Source organism: Bombus pascuorum, chromosome 15 (assembly GCF_905332965.1).
Source record: "Bombus pascuorum chromosome 15, iyBomPasc1.1, whole genome shotgun sequence".
Classification (NCBI taxonomy): Eukaryota; Metazoa; Arthropoda; class Insecta; order Hymenoptera; family Apidae; genus Bombus; species Bombus pascuorum.
In genome coordinates this window covers 383,744-406,621 of record NC_083502.1, presented here as the reverse complement: position 1 = coordinate 406,621, position 22,878 = coordinate 383,744, and the positions used below count along the sequence as shown (strand labels likewise).

General features: G+C 40.6%; 1 protein-coding gene and 1 long non-coding RNA gene across 9 annotated transcripts in view; one reads left to right on the top strand and one right to left on the bottom strand.

Moving 5' to 3' along the window:
- The window catches only part of LOC132914607 (uncharacterized), a 157,993-nt gene extending 144,967 nt beyond the window's left edge, over positions 1-13,026 (bottom strand). For both annotated transcript variants that reach the window (XR_009659626.1, XR_009659625.1), the window contains exon 1: positions 13,016-13,026. This is a non-coding gene — a long non-coding RNA (uncharacterized LOC132914607). The remainder of the gene's footprint in view (positions 1-13,015) is intronic.
- The window catches only part of LOC132914594 (uncharacterized), a 172,084-nt gene that overhangs the window by 145,058 nt on the left and 4,148 nt on the right, over positions 1-22,878 (top strand). For 2 of the 7 annotated variants that reach the window (XM_060973817.1, XM_060973818.1), the window contains 13 exons: positions 2,282-2,453; positions 3,124-3,267; positions 6,585-6,730; positions 7,630-7,683; positions 8,042-8,110; positions 10,470-10,559; positions 11,143-11,205; positions 12,327-12,552; positions 14,134-14,244; positions 14,333-14,440; positions 14,646-14,828; positions 14,999-15,098; positions 17,735-17,787. In XM_060973817.1, the coding sequence (XP_060829800.1) occupies positions 2,282-2,453; positions 3,124-3,267; positions 6,585-6,730; positions 7,630-7,683; positions 8,042-8,110; positions 10,470-10,559; positions 11,143-11,205; positions 12,327-12,552; positions 14,134-14,244; positions 14,333-14,440; positions 14,646-14,828; positions 14,999-15,098; positions 17,735-17,787 (1,519 nt within the window). Of the gene's footprint in view, positions 1-2,281; positions 2,454-3,111; positions 3,268-6,584; positions 6,731-7,629; positions 7,684-8,041; positions 8,111-10,469; positions 10,560-11,142; positions 11,206-12,326; positions 12,553-14,133; positions 14,245-14,332; positions 14,441-14,645; positions 14,829-14,998; positions 15,099-17,734; positions 17,788-22,878 lie in introns of all 7 variants that reach the window. The other 5 variants (XM_060973816.1, XM_060973811.1, XM_060973814.1 and 2 more) reach the window with 5 other exon arrangements.

Below are 22,878 nucleotides of genomic sequence, written 5' to 3'. Positions count from 1 at the left end.
CAATTTTGTTACTTATAGTTGGAAAATACGTTGACAAAATATAAATTGGTTAGAAAATTAGAAACTGAATTTGGAAATAATTTCTCCTTCGAGGTTAATATGCAGTAAAAGGATTGGTATCTGTGAACGACTAGTCTTGATGCAAGACGACACATAACGAGGCATCGGTGAATAAATTTCGAATAATTTATAAAAGTCTACTCGAACTATGCCCAGCTCTGCCTCTCGGTCCTTTTCAGTCGATCGGGATTGGCTCTCTGCGTTAAGTTCGCCCGATTTTCGATCCGCCATCTTTCTCGATGCCGAACCCGATATTTCTCTCTCTCCGATTGCGTGGCTCGTTCGAAGATCGAAACTGTGTGTGGAGAAAAGAAAACGAGGTCGAGGGTTTCGGTATTGGGTCGTTAGACAATACGCCATCTCGTGGTCGCTCGGATTCGTACGCCAGAGTTGATACGGATGGATCCGCTGGCAAGAAAATTCGCAGCTGGTGAAACTCGGCTACGAACCGAGAGGTGAGGAACGCACTGTTTGATCGAGCAAAAGTGAAAAATATATTTCCAGTTTAACGAAGTATATTTTTGAGAATGTTATCCATCTCGATAACCAGCTTGCTAACTGGGCCATATTACGCAGGAATCCTGCAACCCTCAAAATAAGAACGAATTAGTTAAAATAGTGATCTGTAATGCGAATAATCTTGCGATCTTTACTTTTGCAAAACAACTCTTGCATTATAAAATCATTGAAACTGTCTCGTTTTAGACTTGTCAGTTATTTTGCAGGAAACTTGCAAAGTACTTGACTGAGAGTGAAAGACACGCAGCATGAGTTCTCCATCCTCTTGTCGCAATAAACCTAAAGAAACTCACTCGTGGCAATTAATCTTAACACTTTACCGATCGATAGCCGATTAATCGGTATTTGTCACCAACGCTTACCGACCAATAGCCGATTAATCGGTTTTTGTCGTCGACGGTTACCGACCAATAGCCGATTAATCGGTTTTTGTCGTCGACGGTTACCGACCAATAGCCGATTAATCGGTTTTTGTCGTCAACACTTACCGACCAATAGCCGATTAATCGGTTTTTGTCGTCGACGCTTACCGACCAATAGCCGATTAATCGGTTTTTGTCGTTGACACTTACCGATCGATAGCCGATTAATCTGCTTTTGTCGCTGACGCTTACCGACCTATAACTTACCCATATTTAATCGGTTGCCATGGCGATAAACGATCTTTCTCATTATTTGAGCAACACTTTGATATTTAGTACTAAGGTATCTTGCTCAGTTGCGTTGCTTTGTAAGCTCCCATAGTTTTATACCAATTTGAGAAACTTACCGTTCGCGATAAACGAAAAGAATGGTATTGGAAAGTCTAAACCGAAACAGCTAGCTGTCGGTAAAGTGTTAACATTGTACTTTTACTCATCTGCCAATATGCTGATCATACCGATACTGAAATTGCCGAGTAATATGAACCAATAGACACCGCATAGACAATTTTAAATAATATTAATTACCCTGCTAGATGAGCCATTAAAAAACATGGTAAAGCAAAAAGAAATAAAGTATAGGAAATAGCTAGAACAGTGATAAAGCCACTTTTCTTTGAAATTAAAAACTTCAGACTAAATTTACTCCATTTCAGATCGTTGAAGGTTGATAGGTTTTTTGCATAACATTGCCCAATTGACTCTGAAGATTTTGACTATGGAGGCGCTTTGGTCGCAACGGAATGGCTTCGAAAGAGAGTGAAAGAGAAAGAAAGAGAGAGAAAGAAAGAGAGAGAGAGAAAGAGGCCCTGAAATTGATATTCTTGAGATTCGGTCGAACGAGACGCGACCCCTTGGACACTCTCAAAGTATCTTGCAATGTATACGTAACCTTCCCCATGTGTGGTATACAGTATCTAAAGTAGAGCATCGCCCGTCAACCCCATGATATCGTGTCCGATCCTATTATCACCAATGAAAATTCGTAGAACTCTTTGACATCCCATAAGAAGCACGTTCGAAGTCTGCATAGTCTGGATCAAGGTATAGCGAAATCATCAGATTACTTCACGATGCCGCTATATCTTGCACCTGGATAGTCCATTTTCTCTCTTGACCCCATCGATACCGATAATAATCTTCGTTCTCGAATCGCGATCCCATAAATGCAACAAAATTTTCTCCACCCGCTGAACTACGAATTTCTTAAAATAATTTTCGGTTGCATAGGCAGATCGTTTACCCTCTGCGTGATTGTACTAATCCTTGTGATTCTACAGATCGACTGCACGGGGAAAGCGGTTATATGAGCAGTCCAGAAAGAGGTGGGGGAGTTGGCTCTGGAACTGGCAGATATCCACCTGGTCCTTACAGCGCTGGAAGCAGCTACGAGGACCCGTACTACTCGCAGTATTCGGGAACAGTGACACCAGTTATCGACGAGGAAGCCAGGTAACCGGAGTTCCACGGACTACCGCTTGGGTCGTTTCATGTCGATTTTCTCATACTTTCTCGCTAATTTCTCAATATTTATACAGAATTTTCTTATATGTATACGTATAAAATAGACTGCGGTGGGAAGTAACCATTCTATTTTGCAATAGTATTTTACATAAGTTACAAGGCTTACGGAGAGCGTAATATTATTTTAGCCTCGTGACAAATAATATTCAAATTGTCAATTGAAAACTGGGACAAAGAAGAATACTTGAAAGCCTTTTCCAAAATTTGTTCAAGCTGCTCTACTGCAACATGCTACTTGACCGAGGTATAAAGATAGTTACTTTGAACGTGTTTAAAAAAAAAAAAAAAAACACTTCTATTTGTCTTCATAATAATTATTCAAAACTCGTTGATAATTCGTGAAAGTAAAAGTTGCGAAGCTATTATGTTTCAATCCTAATCGTTCGTTTTTGCTACTTTCGTTCCTTTAACTTCCTTCGAAGCCCAGTCTATCCGATAAAAAAAAAAAAAAAGAAAAAGAAAGAACCACAAAGAGCGCGTGCGACGAGATACATCGTATCAACGACGTAAAGCAAAAGTTGGTCGTGGCGATCTCGAATTCGACTCTCGTGGATGGCTGATAGCGCGGATACGTATATCTCTGTTGTGGGTGGTGCAGCGATACGGAGCTGTTGGAGGAATCGTACAGCCTTTACGGTGTGAAACCGCCAGGCCGTCCGCCATCCGGTCCTCCGCGATCCCCGTTTCCTCCAGGGGCACCGCCACCTTTGCCATCCGGTGGCCAGAGCTACGACGCTACTCGGTACTCAGCTACCTTCTCTAGTTTTCGATAGAACCGCGACCTCAGACCTCGAAATTCTCTGTAAACGGAGATGCTGAGTCTGACCGTGACCGGTTATCTCTACTTAAATTATATATCGTGTGGTCAGAATATACGAATGCGCTTGCGAACGCGTCGCACAGTGGCAGAAATTTTACCGATACACAGAATAAAGATCATCGTTTCGAATCACTTTGACGGAAATTATCAGCTTGGTCCAATTGTATTCTGATAAATCGTAACCGTTATATTAGCTTGGCAACTAAATGATCGTGGGTTTTATCATTCGGTGGTATTGACAAAATCTGCAATCGCTTTGTTGCTAACCCAATATTATTGTACGTGTCGTCACGAATAATGAGACAAACTGAACGTAGATCTCATAGATCATTTAGGCGTTGAATATTTACCATGTATTAGAAAATTTCTGTATTTTCGTCGACTGTATTTGCTTTCTCGTTGCTCTATGTTTCGTTGATCATCCGGTAATTGTCCGTCGTTCGATTTGGCCACTGTACGTCGCTCTTGTCGTGATGGTCAGCCATAGATACGACGACTACCGTTCCCAGGGGAGAGGAAGCAATCGATATGGTAGGTGCCTTGACAAATTTATCACGGCAGAACGGAGGATCGCGAGAGAGTAACGACTAGGGAAAGTGAAAAGCGTACTGGCTTCCCTCTAGGCTCCCTTAGCCGAGTTATTTATACTTGTTCGTCGTTGCTATTGGCGCCTGGTGGATAATATTCCACTATATATCAGCCGTTTCGAGTTCATCGATCGGTATTCCCGTCGATTCCATTGACCTGAGGAAACCTCGCCTCGAAATTCACGTATAATACCTCCGTTCACGGCTATTGAAAAACTCGCACTCTGCCCAGGAATGGTCGTCGTTCGTTCAATGCATGTGTATAGTATGCGTCGAGGCATGCATGGAGAACGATAAGTTATGTTCCATATGGAAACGCAAAATTCGATACGGTCCTGCGTTTCTCATAATGCTCGAATTTATCAGGTACACGCATATGGCGGCGCATTTTCGCCCCAGTTTCTGGACTGATATTATTTACACAAATATTAATATTTATTATTATTAGATTGTCTGGAAAGTTTCTTTCGTTTTAGAGGGAGAAAATAGATGCGAAACATTTTTATATCATATTTTATTGCACGTATTAATATACTGCACGTAATGCAAAATCAATCATACGATGTAAATTGTAGGATAAATTAATTATAGGCATAAAAGACATAACCTAGCAAACACGAAGATGGCACCCCGCTGGGGGTAGCCATATTTTATTTTTTTTTTATTTACCAATGAGATATAACACTTTACCAAATGTCCTTCAGGACAAATTGTAAAAACCAAAATAAAATAAAAAAAAACAAATTAATTATAGGATAAAGTAACGGATCAAAATAAAATAAAACAAAGAACGTTGTGCAGCCATTATTTCCTTGTGAAACGAAAGAACTTTTCGAACAACCTAATGATATTTAGCAAATATTTTCGATTCTAAACCGTTGCTCTTATATATCCTGTTGCTTATTTTACGAGGATATAAACCGGACAGTAACGTTTAAGCGAGTATTCCAAGTGTAAAACGCTAAGCGACCTAACCTAACGCTAACCTAAAAGATTAGATCAGGCAATTTTTGTACAAACAGGCTATAACACTTTTTACAGTCAAACTTTCAGACTGTATTTATACATATTTTGCCAAGATCTACCTGGTGTTTTTATCGCGAAAGAAAGTCAAAATCGATGGCATTACATGCCCACGTACACATTGGCATCGTGGTCCATAATTCCAACCGTTTTACTATAGTTTGAACAAAAGAAAAAACTCGATAATTAGAAAAATGCCTGCACTATCGTTGCATCGTTTGACTTTCGGGAGTTTAAGGAAGCAGAAGAAAGAAAGATATTGAATTCGTCCTAGTTCAGGCCACAACGATGGCCACACATGCATGGGAAGTGCACAGAAAATTTGAAGCCACGTTAAGACATATAAATCGAAGAAAAACGTGTTTGAAATTTCTTGTTACCAATAATAATCGTTCGTATAAAAGCTTCTCGATCAGTATACGTATAACTTCGTTAGTTGTAGGAGTTCAGACATAGACCTTCCCATACATACATTTCTGAAATTATATTTTTTGAGAAAATTGGAAAAGAAAGCGATCCTTCTTAACTTCAATTAATTGCACATATTCTTACGAAAGGTTCATATTCCTGAATTATAAGTAAGATATTTAAATCAGCTTCTCCTGTAACATAATAAGAATAATTGTGTCACATGGTCGATGAAATTTCGAAAATTTGTCGGTGACGAAAAATAATTTGCGTCGAATAAGAAAATTATATTTTTTTTTTAATTTATTTTGTTTTTTTTTTTTATAATTTGTCCTGAAGGACATAAAGTGTTATATCTTATTGGTAAAACAAAATAAAATAAAAATAAATATAGCATGTGGGTGGCTAACCCCAGCGGGGTGCCATCTTTGTGTTTGCTAGGTTATGTCTTTTATGAAAATTAAATTTATCCGGGAAACTTTTCTGTTAGACGCAAATCAGCTATCGGTCCAGCAACTGTTCGAATGCGCCGTGTATTCTGCCGTGTCCGATCGAAAGGACGGGAATTTCGAGAAAATTGGCATCCCTTTCGTCCGGAAAACGGCTCTGCGCTGAAAATACGGATCGGTGGAATGTAGCATGCCGACTAGCGGTCGTAGAGAGAATGTGTATCTGAGCGCTTCTGTGTATAGCCTTCTGGCGACGTAGGCTTTAGAAAGATCGCGAGTTATGCGGAACGAACCTTGCACGCGATTCTCATTATCGTCAGTTGATATTTTATTATATCTAAGCGTACGTGCATCCTGTGGAACGCTTCTTTGGAAGATACTAAGCCCGATTAGATTTAGATTTTGTCTACAACATGCAGAAACCGGAACCACCCCAGACAGCGCACGATGTCTCAAAGACGTATGTACGTTTCACGTCCGTTTCACGTCCGTTTCAAGCTCCACCATCCTACGACTTGATCGGAACTACGTACAGTCTATGTATCTATGCGGTTTTTAAATTTCCCAATGCGTTACAAAAGACCAGGAATTATTTTATAATAATTTTGCTATTACTGCTGACAAGCTGCCCCGTCGCAATTTGCCACGTTTCGCCGCACGTTTCCAGGGCATTAATCGTACGTCTTTACGACATCCATAAACAGACTGTGTGCTGTCCGGGCCGTGGTAACAAACGCGCCGGTTAACCGAAATTTGCTCGTTCCTTGTCTAGGATAAGGGTAGAACATATGGAGAGGCAGCTGGCGAACCTGACAGGTCTAGTGCAGAAGGCTCTGACCCACGCACCTCACACGAGTCCATCGCCTCGTGATTATCTACAAGTTCCAGCTGGACGCGATCCTTACGCGAGAGGACCAGGTACGTTGTCCGTCCGCTTTCTCAAATTCTCCATTCACACTAACTGCAACATGCGCGTAATCTTTTGGTCGTTAGACGCGCCACACCCGGTTTCTCTGTTATATGCGAAAGAAACTTTCGTCCCTTGGTTTCGCGTAGATTTTTCTTTTCATCGGTCCACCTCTTCCCATCATCATCTTCTCTTGGCCAATTTAATTTCACAGTCTCTTGCGTTCACGCCATCCGAGTCGCCTCGACGAGAATAATTCGTCTCGTCGAAACGAACGGATTCGCATTTCTTTTCCATTCGATCTTTCGTCGCACTTAGACACATTAGAAGCATTAGCTCGTTACGTTCAACGGATTTATTCTGCGACGCTTTACCGCCTGTCCCGTTCTCTCTGCGTGAATGTTCGTCCGCCCCTTAGCTTTCTTCGTTTACGTCGTTCCTACGATCGTTCGCGTTTTCTCTCTCGATTTTCCTTCTTTAGATACCACAGAGTTTAAACGATACCGATTCCATTCGATTCGGAGGCAGCAGAACAGGCGCCCATGACTGTCTGCCAGGCTGCGCCTTCGTTAGATCTAACAATACGTTTTTGCGCCACGGTTTATGCAGTGGCAGCGGTACGACGCGGTTCTTCCAAGTAATTCCACGACTTTTCAGTCCTGTTATTTTTCCAAACTCCACGAATATAATTTAAATGTGTTTTATTAATGTAAAATTAATTTTTCAAATATTCGTTGATGGACGTCATCTCCTCCTAACGAAAAAAGCATGTAATTAAAAAATTGTGTTATAATAAAATAAAATTAATTCTAACGCGACGTTACCGCTGCCACGTGTTGTAACGCGGTGTTTAAGTTTCCTGAACCCTGCTGTACAACTGCTTTGTTATTCCAACTGACGCACACACCAGGCGCCGGGGACGAGTTCGACAAACACTCTAGCTCCAGCTCTGCCTCATTGCCAGGTGTGTCTTCTTCATCTTCTTCTATATTCTATTTTTCCGTCGAATCACTGTAACCGCTGTAATACATAGTTTATATATATATATATATATATATATATATATATATATATATGTGTGTGTGTATTTACTCATACGTTATATCATTATTGTTACTCATATATACTTATATTATTATTCTTAACATTATTTTTCTTCTACTACTACTTCTTCTTATTCTTCTTCTTATTATTATTATCGTTATTATTATTGAAATTACTATTATATACTATATTACTCTATTACTACTTATATACATTTTATAATAGTGCCCTACGTTTAACCAATGTGATTAAAACGGTTCTCCTTTGTAAAATTCAAGTGTCTCAACCTGCCGTTACAGATGACTCGTACTTAAGGACTGACGTAAAACCACCAAAGTTAGGCAAAGGTGCGGTTCACAAAGTATACACGTTTCTCCTGTTTATCCATGCAACAAACGCATCGTCGCCTTATTCTTTTTTTTGCCAGTAAATCGTAACACATAGCAGCGATTCGTGCACTGCACGCGCTTTCTCCATCTTTCTCTCTTTCTCTCTCTCTCTATCATTTTCGCGCGCGCGCCTACTTTCACCCTCAGCTTCTTTCTGACGTTTCTTTTGCATCGTTCAAGCACAATACGCGGCGCATCTTCCGAAGGCACTTGGCACCAACCTCCTTACTTTCGGCGTTATCGGTTTCTATAGAATCGACCGCGTCTAGAAAATTCTTAAACCGTTTCGGTAAATACGTTTCGACATTTGTCCCGTTCGCTTGCAATCGGTTCTATTGGGTTGACAATTAAGTGATTGCGGATTTTATCATTAGTTGGTATTGACAAAATTCGCAATCATTTGGTTGCCGACTCAAGAGCAACTATAAGCAAACTGTGGATTTTTATGCATTTATGGTACATTTATTTTCGATTTTCCTCTGCTTTTTTCTTTTCTTCTCGTTCTCCTTTACCTTCCTTTTTTTTCTTATATATACTACCGTGTATTAGTATTTGGACTTTGCACACTCGGGCTACAATGCGATCAGAATATCCACTTTTATTATATTTCCAATGTTAGGGAACATAATGAAGATACACAACGTAGAGGAATATCTCTATAACGTTAATTCCCTGCCTCGTAGCCGTAAGTGGAATCGACAGTCTTGTTCAATTGAAATCGAAACAAGGAATACGCATCTATCAGATTGCACATTCGTCTGTAATAAATAGTCGGTATTACAGAGACCTATATAATCAAAATGCTTCCACTTTTACGTCTCAGACGGTATGCCATTGCCTGAGATAAGATCAGAGACGAAAATTGGTAAACTGTACCTTACACACTTGTTATAATGTCAAAGTGTCGAAATACTTGAGCACGGTTGAGTAAAATGTATTTGTATATACGTTTCCTTCACGTTCTACCTCTTATACCAAAGGACGTATCTGGTAAATAAATAAATAAATATTTGAAAGTGCAAAAATACATAGAATCCATGTAACGTGAAAAATGTATATCTATAAAATATCAAAAGTATAGTAACTGTTACAATATTTGATAGGTGATTCTTACTTAAATTCACTTAAATTCCTTTTTTTTTTAATTTAATTTTAACGTGAAGAAATATTAATTCGCATAAATATCCGCAGTGTGCTATAACAAGTTTTGCCCAGGTAACCATTTTTCTTTTCTTTTTGTTTATCTATTCGTATATATGCCTGGTGATATCTCAGTATATAGAGTCAGATCTATTTTATTCTCTTATTTTCGTCGTTGGGATTTATGTGTTTCATTTTATGCCAGATGAAGGCTACAGACTTTTAAATTACAAGATCTTTTTCAGAATTCTGCTTAGAAATTGGAAACACGCAAGTGCTTTTCACTGAAAATTAACGTTGACTTTGTTTCGGGTTACATCGAGACGTGGCTCGAGATAGACCCAGGCACGGTTGACTGCGTGGGGGTAACCGCGTATACACAGCGTCTCATTTTAATGGATCTACTCAAATGTCTCCTAAACTGTACGCTGTAAGACGCTTCAAATAAAACTCGTTCTTTCAACAAATTCTGATCTCTAGGAAATCTCAAAATGACGTTTGCTTCTTCAAACGGAACTATACATTTTTTTCATATATCGTTCGATATCTAATTTTTAATACTCCTGGAAAATGAAGGTATTAAAAGTGCTTAGTATAAAAGACATTTCAAAGTTAATTTCGTCGAATCGAGTGTAGGAAGGATACGAAAAAAAAGCATAAATATAAAAGCACGGTATTATCTTTGCTCAGTTCTCGTAAAAAGTTTCAATTTTGTAAGATCAAAGCTAAAATATCACAAATACTTTAAATTCCACCTCGATGCTTTTTATCCTAGAGATTTAAAATTGCATCGTACGTTGTACAAAAAAAATGTATATTTACATTAAAAAAAAAAAAAAAAACAAAGCCGAGCATTGCAAGATCCTCTGGAAAAAAAAGTAGATTCGATTTGAAAAAACACCTTTTTTTTGAACAACGTGTACAGTTTCAAAGAAATGTTCGTGGATCGATTAGAACGAAACGTTCTATGTCCGCGTATATGAGTTTAAGCTTTACGTTTCCTGTCCCATTGATGCACGAAAACTCGTCGCACTTACTTTCGATTTACGGCTCGACGTTTAGCACCATTTCCTTTAATTTCGAAAGTTTGTCGCGCGCACGCCCGTTCGCTATAACCAAAAAGCCCACTTTAGCACGAGTATCGCAAGAAACATGCTCTGATCATCCTCTATTCCAGACAAGTCGGTGTCGTTTGAAAAGTCAGTGTCCTTCAGTGACGAGCCACCAGACATGAATTCCCCCAAGCAGCATTCCCCGCAGCACGCAGGTAATGGTTACCGCACATTCTACGAAATTATTATACGATACTTTTTCACTAAGCACGCTCCTCTCGGAGAATCGAGTTATTCTTCAATTCTTCAATCGAAGAGAAAAAGAAAACCGTGGAGCGGCAGATGGAAGCAGAGTTCCGTTCGAACGATTAAATCGAACGAAAGCCTGTTTCGACAATGCGGAATTGTGCGGTATATAGATGTTGCAATTATCATGGGAATTATAGTAAAATCCAACTGGGTCAACGACGTCCTTAGCTTAATCGCCGGCAGATGTCCCTAGTCGGCGAAGAAAATCGCTGACGATCTGTTCTTTCTCGTTACGCGGTCTGCCCGTAATTACAAATCGATTGGGGTTAGGTTTTGCAAACCGCGCGGATATCGGGCTCGTTCGATCCGAGCAGATTAAGAAACCGCCGATGTCGATCGTCTGCAGCTCCGCCGTCTTTCTTTCTCTCAAGCACCAAAGGTTAAAGATGTACTCAGAGAGAGAGATAAAAAAATATCCTTGTCGGAGTAGTTCATACTAACGCAATAATCTCTAACGACTTCTCGTGCAATGCCTTCCATCACGACTAGCGGACACAAAACCAACAAAACCGGCGATCAAATCCTCCACGTTGCCGAGGATGTCTTCGCAAGGTAAACCTGTTTCGTGTTTTTTTATGCTTCCACCAACCCTTGTGTCTCGTTACCTCCACTTGTTCTTGTGATTAACCTTATTGATCGTTCTTTCTTCTTTTTACGCCTCTGCCCCTCTCGTTCCTTCTCTATTTCTTTCGTTGGGTTTTTGGTCCGCAATTGTGTGTTTAAATATCCAGATACGGTGTATTATCCAATCGTTTTTGTTTTAATCGTTCGTGCACCTAGCCAATCACCGAAGAACACGGTTCTTCCGCTTGCGTGCGAAATTTCCGACAGTGCATTCGAGAACGAGATGGTCGAAAAGCAGCGTCGACAGATCCATTTTTTAAAGCAACCAACAAGTTACACGTAGTAGGATAAATGACGCTTTTCGACGCAACTCACGGCTCGATCGCACACTGTCTATAGATGGGTGATTGCCCTGGAACTCGAGAGGATAATTCAGAGGTAAAACGTCCTATAAGACGCATGATCGTTGATCGTCCATGATACCATCGTCCATACTCGTCCATTCGTTTCTTTTGTTCCTATCCCTTTGCTGCCCTCTGCACAGCTTTCATCGCCTAGTCGCCGATACAATGGTGACGATAAAAATGTCAGCGAAATTGTACGACTGGTCACTCGCCCTTCGTTCATATTCTCGTGCACCAGTCCGCCCTTTGATCGTGCGAAAGGCGTCGCATTAACGAGTGACAGATGGCGCCAGCCGCTAAATCCGGCCGGCTGACAGCGCTTCCTACCTCATCTATAAATTGAAACGCGGTGAGAGATAAGAATGTTACAAACGTTTTTAAATTTACCGTCAAATTTATCGTCTGCCACAATTATTGCCACATTGTCATAGTTATTTTTACGGATCATTCAATCTCATTGATCGATCGTCACTGCCCCATTTTCGATTACGTTTCTTGCTACTGGCAAACTCGATCCGATCCGATTTGACTGGATCGCAAGGTAACAAGGATCAAAGGACGATAATCAAGCTGAACGATTTTCGCACGGTTTAACGGGCGGAAATGCCAACGCTTGTGCCCGTACATGTGAGCACGATGTATCGTGCGAAATCGATGAAAAGAACCAGAAACATGATCGTTGACGCTTGACCGAATCATTTTCAGAGAGAGACAGGCACAAGCCGACACCGCCACCAAAACCGGCAACACTGGTAGCTGGCCAATATGTTTATCGTGACATGGCTTTGACACCGGAAATGTACAACCAGCTGCGAGGTTTACAGAAGAAGGCGAAGGACCTCAGGCAAGAAGTTAGGAATCTGAGACGCATGTCTCAGGCCCAGGCGCACACCATACGAGAGACTATATTGGATACGTTCATCACCATCAGGTGCGTAAAATGAAATAAGTATGAGGAGAGCTGCGGAACTTTCTTCAAACTTAGTCCAAGTGATATATATATAATTAGAAGAAACATTTTCATTTATTGTATATCAGACTAGTCGTTCTTTATCTTCATCATATTTACACGTGTTTTTCATCCTCGTCGTGTTCTTTTTCTATACGGAAGACGATCCTTCCATTGCTTTCATTTGTGTAACATATATTTATTGCTCGATATCACAGGCTTACATAGTTCCAAAGCCGACCACACACTGCGTGTAACTGCGTTCTCGAGCGCTATACACGTGTAAATTCAGTGCACAAGTATGCCCGACGACCATATGGCCGGTTATATAGCCTGCGCACCTCACAAGATACTTGAAATGAATTCTACTTATGTTTATGTGTTTCTATATAAATATACATTACGACCACATCTGATACAGCCACACGTATTGTGGCATAGTCACCTTGCTCCATCTAAGTTTACGTAAACTAAACTACAAACGAAAGACATATTAACTTTAACGTGTACGGTCGATTTCATTTAATTTCTCAAATATTGGGTTAGCAACTAAGTAATTGCGGGTTTGTCATTACTACCTAATGACAAAATCCGCAATCACTTAGTTGACAACCTAATATTAACAAGTTGAATGACACGCCAGTTTTACAAGGTTTGGCCGTAGCGTCACGATGAATTTTTTGTTATGCGATACATATAATGTTGAAACATTACCTACAAGAGATATGTTACGGTATATAATCATTATTAATGAATTTATCTCACTGAGGTTACTGGTGACTCACATGGCGCTGTAGTGCAATTTCGCTCGATTCACTTATTATTTGCGATTATCAATTATCTCATATTGTTTCTTCGCGTTGCTAAATAATTGTTCTACGTTATTATGTCTCGGGACCTACCATAAACCATAATCCATCCCTTGGTCATACTTATTCGGACCCGCAATAATTCTAAAGAACCGCCATAAGATTGTCTACTTTACTGTCAAGACTCTGCATTAATTTCGTCACACCATTATAGTAACAATGGTAATAATAAAACATTTATAATTATTCACATTTCTTCAAATTATGTATTTCTACTAATCTTGTTACGCCTGTCACCGGTGACCCGCACGGCGCCACGGCCAAGTTAAGTGCGGGTCACCGATCACCCCATGGCATTCAACGAGTTAACCTTAAAAATTGCTTACTGATCTTTGGAGAAGAAATTTGGTTGAGCCCCGGTGGGTCTCTGGCTTTAGGTTGGGGTTAAATGTTATTTCTTCCGCAACCAATTCTAATGGAAACGCTACCACATACGCTCATTTAATAGGTGAAATTCAAAATACAGTAGTATTCAAAATACTGTACTTGTGCAATGAATTTGAATCTGTATGCTGTTCAAAGATACAGTTACGTGCTTTACTTTGAGCAAATCCAAAGACTCATTCACATTCCTATTTCAAACACGCGTACCTCAGACGTATCTGTTCATCTTCTTGAACACGTATAATTATATTGTTAATAATATCGTTTAATATAATCATTGACTATTTTTATTAATTTGTGTGCATCGTAGGACAATGTTGCTGTCGTGCGGCGACGCAGCTTGGGATGCGGAGAAGATTCGACTGAGCCGCGAGGAAGACCTCTACAGGCAGGAGATGTTGAGGCTGGTAAAAGATCTAACGTACGTGTTTCATTTTACTCTCTCGTTTCTTCTCGTATCTCTTAAATGCATTCTCTACAATCGCTGACACATGATCTGTCGCTTTCAGCGAGCTGGAGAACACGGTGGAGGAACTACGTGGCAACGTCATAAACAGAAAGACAAGGGTCAATATGTCGGATGTGGAGAACATGGCCTTGATAATGAGCAAATCCAGGTAAAGGGAGAAAGAGAGAGAAAGGCGAATTACTAAATTGGTAAAAGCTAAACGACAGTTGCAAAAGCTTTCAAGAACTAAACCCATGTACTTTCAAGTTTGACTAATTTTATAACGTCACCACACACATGCATTTCTTTACTTTCAAAAGTAAATCCTATATTCCCATTGAAAACGATGTGACATACCGCATTCTCTGTTTTAGCAAAACGGTGGCGGACCTGAAGGTGCGATTCCCGAGTCTTCAGGAAGGTATGAAGGGTTTATTGAGTTCTGAAATGGAGATGGTCGTACGAGCCGAGAAATTTCTGAAAGAAGAGCCAGAACGATTAGAGTCGGCGTTGAAGCGTTGCAAAAAGCTCACTAGTACCCTCGTGACGCTCAAACGGTAGGTAACATTGCTACAGTCCTTGAATACGGTCCACTGAATTAGCGTCATGTAAGCGAGCAACAAAAGATGCACAAAATTAACTGGGAAACGAGTGAGAATTATAAAAGGATAGAAGAAATTTGACGTTGCGTTCATCAAAACTAAATGGTAATCTGTATATTCCGCAGTTTGGCGTCGGTGCAAGAGCAGCGATTACCAAACGCAGCAGCGAGCGTAGACGCCGAGGAGACGCCACCGATAACACCGACTTCTGCTCAACATTCCAAGGTAACGCTTCATTTGCCCCGCTCGCTCGCTCGCTCGCTGTCTTTTATTTCTTTTTCTCTTTTCTAATGTCTCTGTCTATCTAATCTGGATCCTCGTTCGACTTCTTTCTCAGCTATTTCCGTTCCAATAATACCCGTTGCATGGAATTCCTGAAGAAAAAACCTATCACGATCCTGTGATCCAGTTTGTCGCGCTTTGGAAACCTCTCTGCCCCCTTCCGAGAAGGATGAAAAAAAGAACGAAGCGTTTGATTTGCGGAAATCTCGATGAAAGATCGCGTACCGTTGTTGATAAAAGGCACTCGACACGGAGCACAAACGCAATTTCGCGTTCTACGTTTCTTCGTGGGACGTTCGCGTGGATTGTGCCGAGAAATCTTTGCAAAGTCGATGCACGTGGTTCCCCTTTCTTCGTCGTGTTTGTACGATTTGCTTGACAAAGAGAACTTTACACGCGGCTAGAAGCGACAGAACTGTCGAAAACTTTCCGCGAGTGATTAAAACAAAGCAAATCCTGTGATGTCGCGAGCGAAAATGTGACGCGGTCTTTTGACATAGTCTCGTTGTTTAAATGAGAGTAGCATCAGAAACACCACTCCAGAGCTTTGTAGATCTATCTTTGCCTAATCGAGTAAAACAATGTGGTATCTTGCAGTGACGTACGTTAAGTCTGACCACCGCTTACCCCGTATCCTATTATGCTAAACAGCGCATGCCACGAGTGACATAGAATTTTGTCTACACATATATATTTATATAACTGTATACATAACTATATATGTATATATACATATCGTACTTTTGGTATTGGTACACATACTCTTTCGTATATTTTGTATGCGTATCGTATGTACACTCTCGTTCATAAGTGTTAGAACACTCGTGAAAAGTTGGATTTGGATTAGGTTAGGTTGAAGAGATAACTTCACGTCAGTTTAAGCCAATTAGCTTTATCCTCGCACCATTCCTTCTATCGATAAAAAAAAGCAACGAAGATATTTTGGAAATTGGAGATGAACAATCTGCATAGTTCTATAATTTTATAATTCTACCATATCGTAATACTTTTAGAAATATACATAGAATTATACAATTATACGATACTATAATACTATAATGTTACAACTGTATAATGCTATGCTAGACGATATATGCTATACCAACGAGATTGTATAATTTTCTCATTCGAAAAATTCTTGCAAACAATTTCTTCGTCAAATTATATCCATATGTTACTGGATATTATTTTGTACGAATTGAAAATTCTGATCGGACTAAATCTATACCAATGTATCGCACTCTGTACAATATACCACTAGGTGTCCTAATACTTAAAAACGGGAGTGTACGTACATACGCGAGTCCATGCGTGCATTCGTGATCTTTCACGCAATCGGCACCAAAACACTGCGAAACGCGTGCCACCGAAATACACTTTGCTTGATTCGCCTGTATCCAAGAGTAAACTCGGTCTCGGGATTCGTCTCTGGAAACGATCTCGTGCGTACAGTGCCTTCTCTACGGCTTCAAGTTCGCGAAAGATACGGTCTTCGCGTGTTCGTTACTCCAAAATGGATCTTCGTTGGATCCATGGATCTCTTCGTCGACCGTTGGATCTCTCGATCGAAGTCTATTCGAAATCTAATGTAAACCTTTCCTCGATACGAAACGAGCCGCTCGTTTCTCGGACGAGCTTTGTCGCGAAAATTCAGCGGCCAGGACCAAGTCTCGTTACTCTATAGAGGTAAAGGATTGGGGCAGTACGCCAAACACGCGTTTCTATCGAACGTCCCAGTGACAAAACGAATCTTCCTTCAACTTGTGTCTCTTTGTGACATGGACCCTGACTTCCACCCTGATCAACCCCCCATCACCAATATTTTCAGTGTTTGCTGTGTCCCGATAGTATAGATATTTTTTATACATTTAGCAGCGTATGATGTGACAAAACGAGTTTCGGTCGTCGAGCCACGATACGAAAAGCTCTTTTTCCCAATTTTCTCTGTCTCCTTGTTTTCTTTGCTTCTGTATCGAATGACCGCGAGTGCCGGCGACCGTGTTTTGTCAGATCATTCTCAGTGTTAGTTGTGACTTAAGGGGATAAAAAAAGGAAAAAAGAAAGGAAAAATCTGCGTCGCGACGGGATTAAAGAGCGTTTGTTCCCACTATATTATATATTATATATATATAAAAATCTTGTCTTTTTTTTTTAATTAAATCTTGTTCGAAAGAGACGAATTTGGAGCGGCGGGCTGGACGCGAGACAACAACGACAAAAATTTGTTCGCCATCGTCGGTTGTTGCTCGCGTTTCGATCGTCCCTTCTCTTTCCGATAATACGAGCGAAACGAGAGGTTCGATCGGCTCTAACGATGATGATGATGATGATGATGCTTTGCCACATGTAACGTCGTCCTGATACGAGTATATGCCTGACAAGCGACGCGGGTTACGCAGACCTTACGCCGCTGTTTCGACACAGCGAGTTTTTAAATTAGACTGTTTATTAATTAAAGAAATAATATCTCTCTATATATTATATATATATATTCCTCTCTGTCTCTACTTTTCCTTTTTAATAAGAACTATAAAACGCAGGTTGCAGGCAAGATAGTGAATATTATATTAATTTTTTAGTATGGCTGGAAGTGGAGTACTAACTTCAAGGAGGCCATACAGACCAGTCACGAGTAATTTTTTAATGATTCATATATTTATAAATTATTAATTATTATTATTAATATTTCTACTTTATTATTATTATTATCATTATTATTATTATTACCATTATTATTCTGTACTATTTTATATACTATATATATATATATAAATATCCATACATCCAAACGCACATATATATGCAAACATATGTACACTTATACAATCACCAATTCCAAATATATATTCACACACGAAATATATATATATATAATACACGCCCACACACGCCCATACGCGCACACGCACACATACATACATACGTACGTACATACATACATACATACATACATACATGCACACACATGTGTGTTTATATATATATATTATATATATATATATATTCCTTTTGTCGGTATGATGTCTGCCGCACAAATCGTCATATTGTTCATATAACTGTTTATCCTTCACGACGCTCGAAGCATTTTGCCAAATTCCTCCCGTCTTTCTTTTTTTCCGTGTACACGCGTGAAAAGAGACTGTCCTTTTTTTTTAAGCGCTAACGAGAGAGAAAGTAAAGCCTTGCGTGGAAGTTTGGCGGAATTCTTCGAGGGATTCGCCGAGCGAATTCTTGTCGTCGTTGCTCCGGATCTATACATATATATAACTCGTATATACATATACATATATATCGTTTAGACGCGATAGAGCTCCGTTTTTTACTGTCGTGACGAAAGGTTGGGAATAATCGCGGTCGCGAATCAGTTTCTCTCTCTCTCTCTCTCTCTCTCTCTCTCTCTCTCTCTCACTTTCTCTCTCTCTGACTCTCTCTCTCTCTCTCACTCACTTTCTCTCTCTCTCTCTTTCTTTCTCTCTCTTTCTCTATTTCTCTCTCTTCGCACCGAGGAGTTGTCTGACCCGCACCGGTTCGTACTACTGAATCGCGGACGTTTCATCTAGAGGTCAGGATTTACAATTAGAACGTGCATTAACCTTCAGTCGGTGGAAGCTAGATCATCGTTGTCGAATATCTTGTTTTCCAAGACGATTGAAAATCTTTTTACCACTGCGTGATGATAGTTCTCCTTCGAATAAACAAAGATTTCAATTTGGATAAAACGTACTGTTACAGGTCACTGCAGAAATTTCGTGTATCATACATAGACATCTTTACCTGGTGAAATCAAATAACGGATACCTATAATTCAAATAAAACAATAAATATTAACGTAATTTATTTTTCAAGCATGCTACGATATTACCGAGGGAATGTTGTATAAGAAAAAGTAAAGCGAGTAGGAAAAATTTTACTCGAATGAAAGTTTACTTCTAAATTTATTTTTAAAAAAAGAAGAATAAAAAATAGTCCATAATTTCTAAAGGAATAAACGTGAAATATTTGCAGGAACGAGACGTGACCCAGCTTTCACCGTCCAAGGATTATACGTATATCAGATATGTCGGAAGTTCGATTCGCGAATCTTTTAACGCACAATACATACCCGTATTCATTTTGTTAGGTCATTTAACAGATGAAAATGGCCGGATTGTTAATAAAACCATTCAAGGCCTCTAGTCGCGTTGCGTTGTTTGCATCTTACCGACACACCTAGAGCTTTGTTATCGTTGTCCCGCTATGTCCCAGCGCTTTTCAGACCCGACACGTACCGGCAAAGAGCATACTCGACACGCACGAAACATTTCCGGGATTGATAAAAGCGCGCAAAAATCCCTCGGCTGTGCTACGCGCTACGCGCCTTACGAGCTCTCACTTGGCCTTCTCGCAATACCTCCTTCTTATTACATTATCGCTGTATACTCTTGTATTTAACGATTTATTCTCTTAGATGCATATACCAACTTTTACGACGACCTTTTACTCTTAATTTACGTCGGAGTATTGTCCGAGTAACGCTCGATGAGCCACGCGGCATCATTTCCAAGGAAACAAAGTAGTTGCGATCTCGACTCGTCAGACACACTCGTTCCAATCCATTTCTTATAGTAAGGTGTAACAATCCCCCAACCCCCGTCTCTGTTCTCGACACACAAGGTTTACATTGGATTTCCCGGGATTAAGTTCGCGGCGACGACCACAACAACGACGACAAACACGACGATCACGATGAACATTGGAAATGAAAGAATCCTGTAAATTCCACGTGATCGTCGTCGAATGCGCAACTGCTCGTTCCTCGCTCGGTCCTGCAGCTCCCTTTCTCACTATCCGCACTTTTCGTTAACCTATACTACGAATACATGCATCTACGGGGAGAGAAGAGAAAGAATTTCTCGCCGTTCGAATAGGCGTTTCGTACCCATGATTTCTATCTATCAGTACGTCTTAAGCTGAATCTCACACTGACGAACAATTGTCCGCAGGCACGCGTCGCGTCCAATCAGTGTCTGTATTTTCTGGGAACAGCCGGTAAAACAGACGCTGATTAACCGTAACACGTGTCCGCGGACAATTGTATGTCAATGTAGATTTAACTTTACAGGATGATTTCATAAGAGAAGAAAGAAATAACTCGACAACATGGATCATGCACTTTGTCAACTTGTTGTTTCGTCAAACATTCGCCGAATTATTTATGCCGCATATTTGCCAATTAGTTCGATTAACTGCAGCGAACGAACAAACAGCGGTAGAGAAAATTCGTGAAATAACACAAGATATAAGCGCGTCGATAACAGACGCTTCACGTATAAAATTGGAAAAATCTCAAGAAGCGTGAACGACTCTTGTTTATCGATTTAAGAAAATGAACCTGTACAATTGGTAAATAAATTATCCGGATAACTCGACGATCATAGATCATATCTATTACGTTTCTCTTGTATTTGCTTTTGCAGACACATTCGTCGAGTTATTTATTGGAAAATCAACCTGTAAATATTCAAGCGAATAAAAAGTTTCGTTGCTTGTTCCACTTATGATTTTGCAGTCGTTTGGGACGTTCGCTGATGCTTGGTACGCGCAAAACTCGATCATCGTCATCACGCCATTATCATCCTCACTTTTTCTTTGGTCATTCTGCTCTGACTGTCGCGTCTCACATAGTTTTTCACCGTTGCTTTCGATTTCTTGCGAGATTGGTTCACAGCTCGCCAGCACCCTTGCTTCACCGTCCAAACTTTCGGTTCTTTCAAAACGGATCGATTCGACGTCGTCACTTTGTTCCATACACATGTTTCTGTACACACGCCCCTTTTCTCTTTTTCTTCCTTCCTCTCTTCTCTCTCACTCTCTCTCTCTCTCTCTCTCTCTCTCTCTCTCTCTCTCTCTCTCTCTCTCTCTCTCTCTCTCTCTCTCTCTCTCTCTTACTATAAGGATTGGACCAAAGGTTTTGACTGTGTGTATCTTTGATCGGCCATCTTTTACATTACTTTATACCGTGTATATACCTGTGTTTCTTTCTTCGAACCAGACCCCACTCGTCTGCAACTTTTTTCAAGCATGTTCCTTCGTGTGTGCGTAAAGGAATGCGCGCGTATCGTACGCGCAGCATGCGACATGCACGTGATCTAAATATGTGTACACACGTACAGGAGTTGGCGATCTCCGTTTGCTCTGCACGTCGAGTTAGCGTGTAGCCATGCATGCCGTTTCAATCTTCGTTTTTTGCCGAACAAAAAAGACGCGGTCGAGGCGCGTTTACCGGGTATCGAGTAACACTTTATTTAGAGGCAACGAACAGCTAACGTACGTTTTCGGGAACGAAATAGAAGATTTTTGGTGGATGCCCGGCGAAAGTTACTCGACTAGCACGGCTTTCTTTTTCGTACACGGACTGACAAAGAGAACACGGATGATAAATGCGGGACGAGAAACGTTCTGGAAGCGTCGATCGCCGCGCCTCCGTGAGAACTATTCGCGAGCGAATTAGGACACAGAGCTACGCCGATTACAACGGCCGCAAATCTGATTTTGGATTTTTGATTTTTGGTTTCTCTGTTTTTTTTTTAAGTTGACTAATACTGGACGACAACAATCGATGCCAAATGTAAAAGAGCCCCAAACGAGTACTGACTTGTAACACGCACAACGCACGCACAAAACGTATAACCCAGACCGCAGGTAACTATCTAACGGAATTAATAATTACGTATGTTTATTCCATTGATTTTGTTATAATATACTTTTTTTCTATTTGCGCTCACCGACTCATCGACTCGCATCGTTCGATCGATCTCTCGCGCCTTCCGATTTTCTCGGTCATCCTACTTTTTTCTCCTATTTCTCACGGTTTTTTTCTTTCTCTCTCTTTCTCTCTGTCTATCTATCTCACTATCACGCTCTAGCCCTCGATCGCTCACCATTTGTCTCACCCACAGCACCCTTGCATGCGAACATTATATTCGCGCACATTTCACTATTACTGGCATGACGTAGCCAATACACGAATGGTCTATTCGCGAGCCATCGTCGCTCGATAGCGGTGCGTCCTACTACTAATCTCTCTTCCGCTTCACACGGGGATACGTATAGTGGTTCATGAAATTGTTTGAGTCATTAGAACCGTTTCACAAATGCATTTTGTATCGTTAACATATTAATAAGGTTCAAAGATATTTTGAAATTTGATTGCAACTACGACGCGAGTGAACTTTTATGCAAATTCATATCTTCGACGACATAATTCGTCTGTTACACGTTTTATACGTACGTTATACGGTAAATAGCTGTGCAACTTCCGTGTACGTTTTCGAATTACTTTCAAATACAATCGAGTCTCGATCTAGTATTTGGCGAAAAATCCTGCGTCATAGTTATTGCAAATAATTTCGTAAGTCGCTATATGTTCCTCATTTCCTGGAAATACATTCGATCCCGGATCACAATGGCGCACCGCCCTCTGCGACGGTTCTCGGCGTCATCGAAAGTTGATCACATCGAAGCCGCATATAACCACCAAAGATCTTCTTTCTTTCTACTATTTCCCATCTCACACACAACTTTCGACGATCGCTCGAGCCTCCATCCGCAAGTTGCAAGCCGCAAGACCGAGAGAGCTCGATAAATCGAGCTCGATCGGCCTCGCGTCCACGCGTACACCAGCCGTGTACAGTCGCGTTCGTAGAGCCGAAGAGGACAGTCTTTGATAACCGGTCGTCCACGT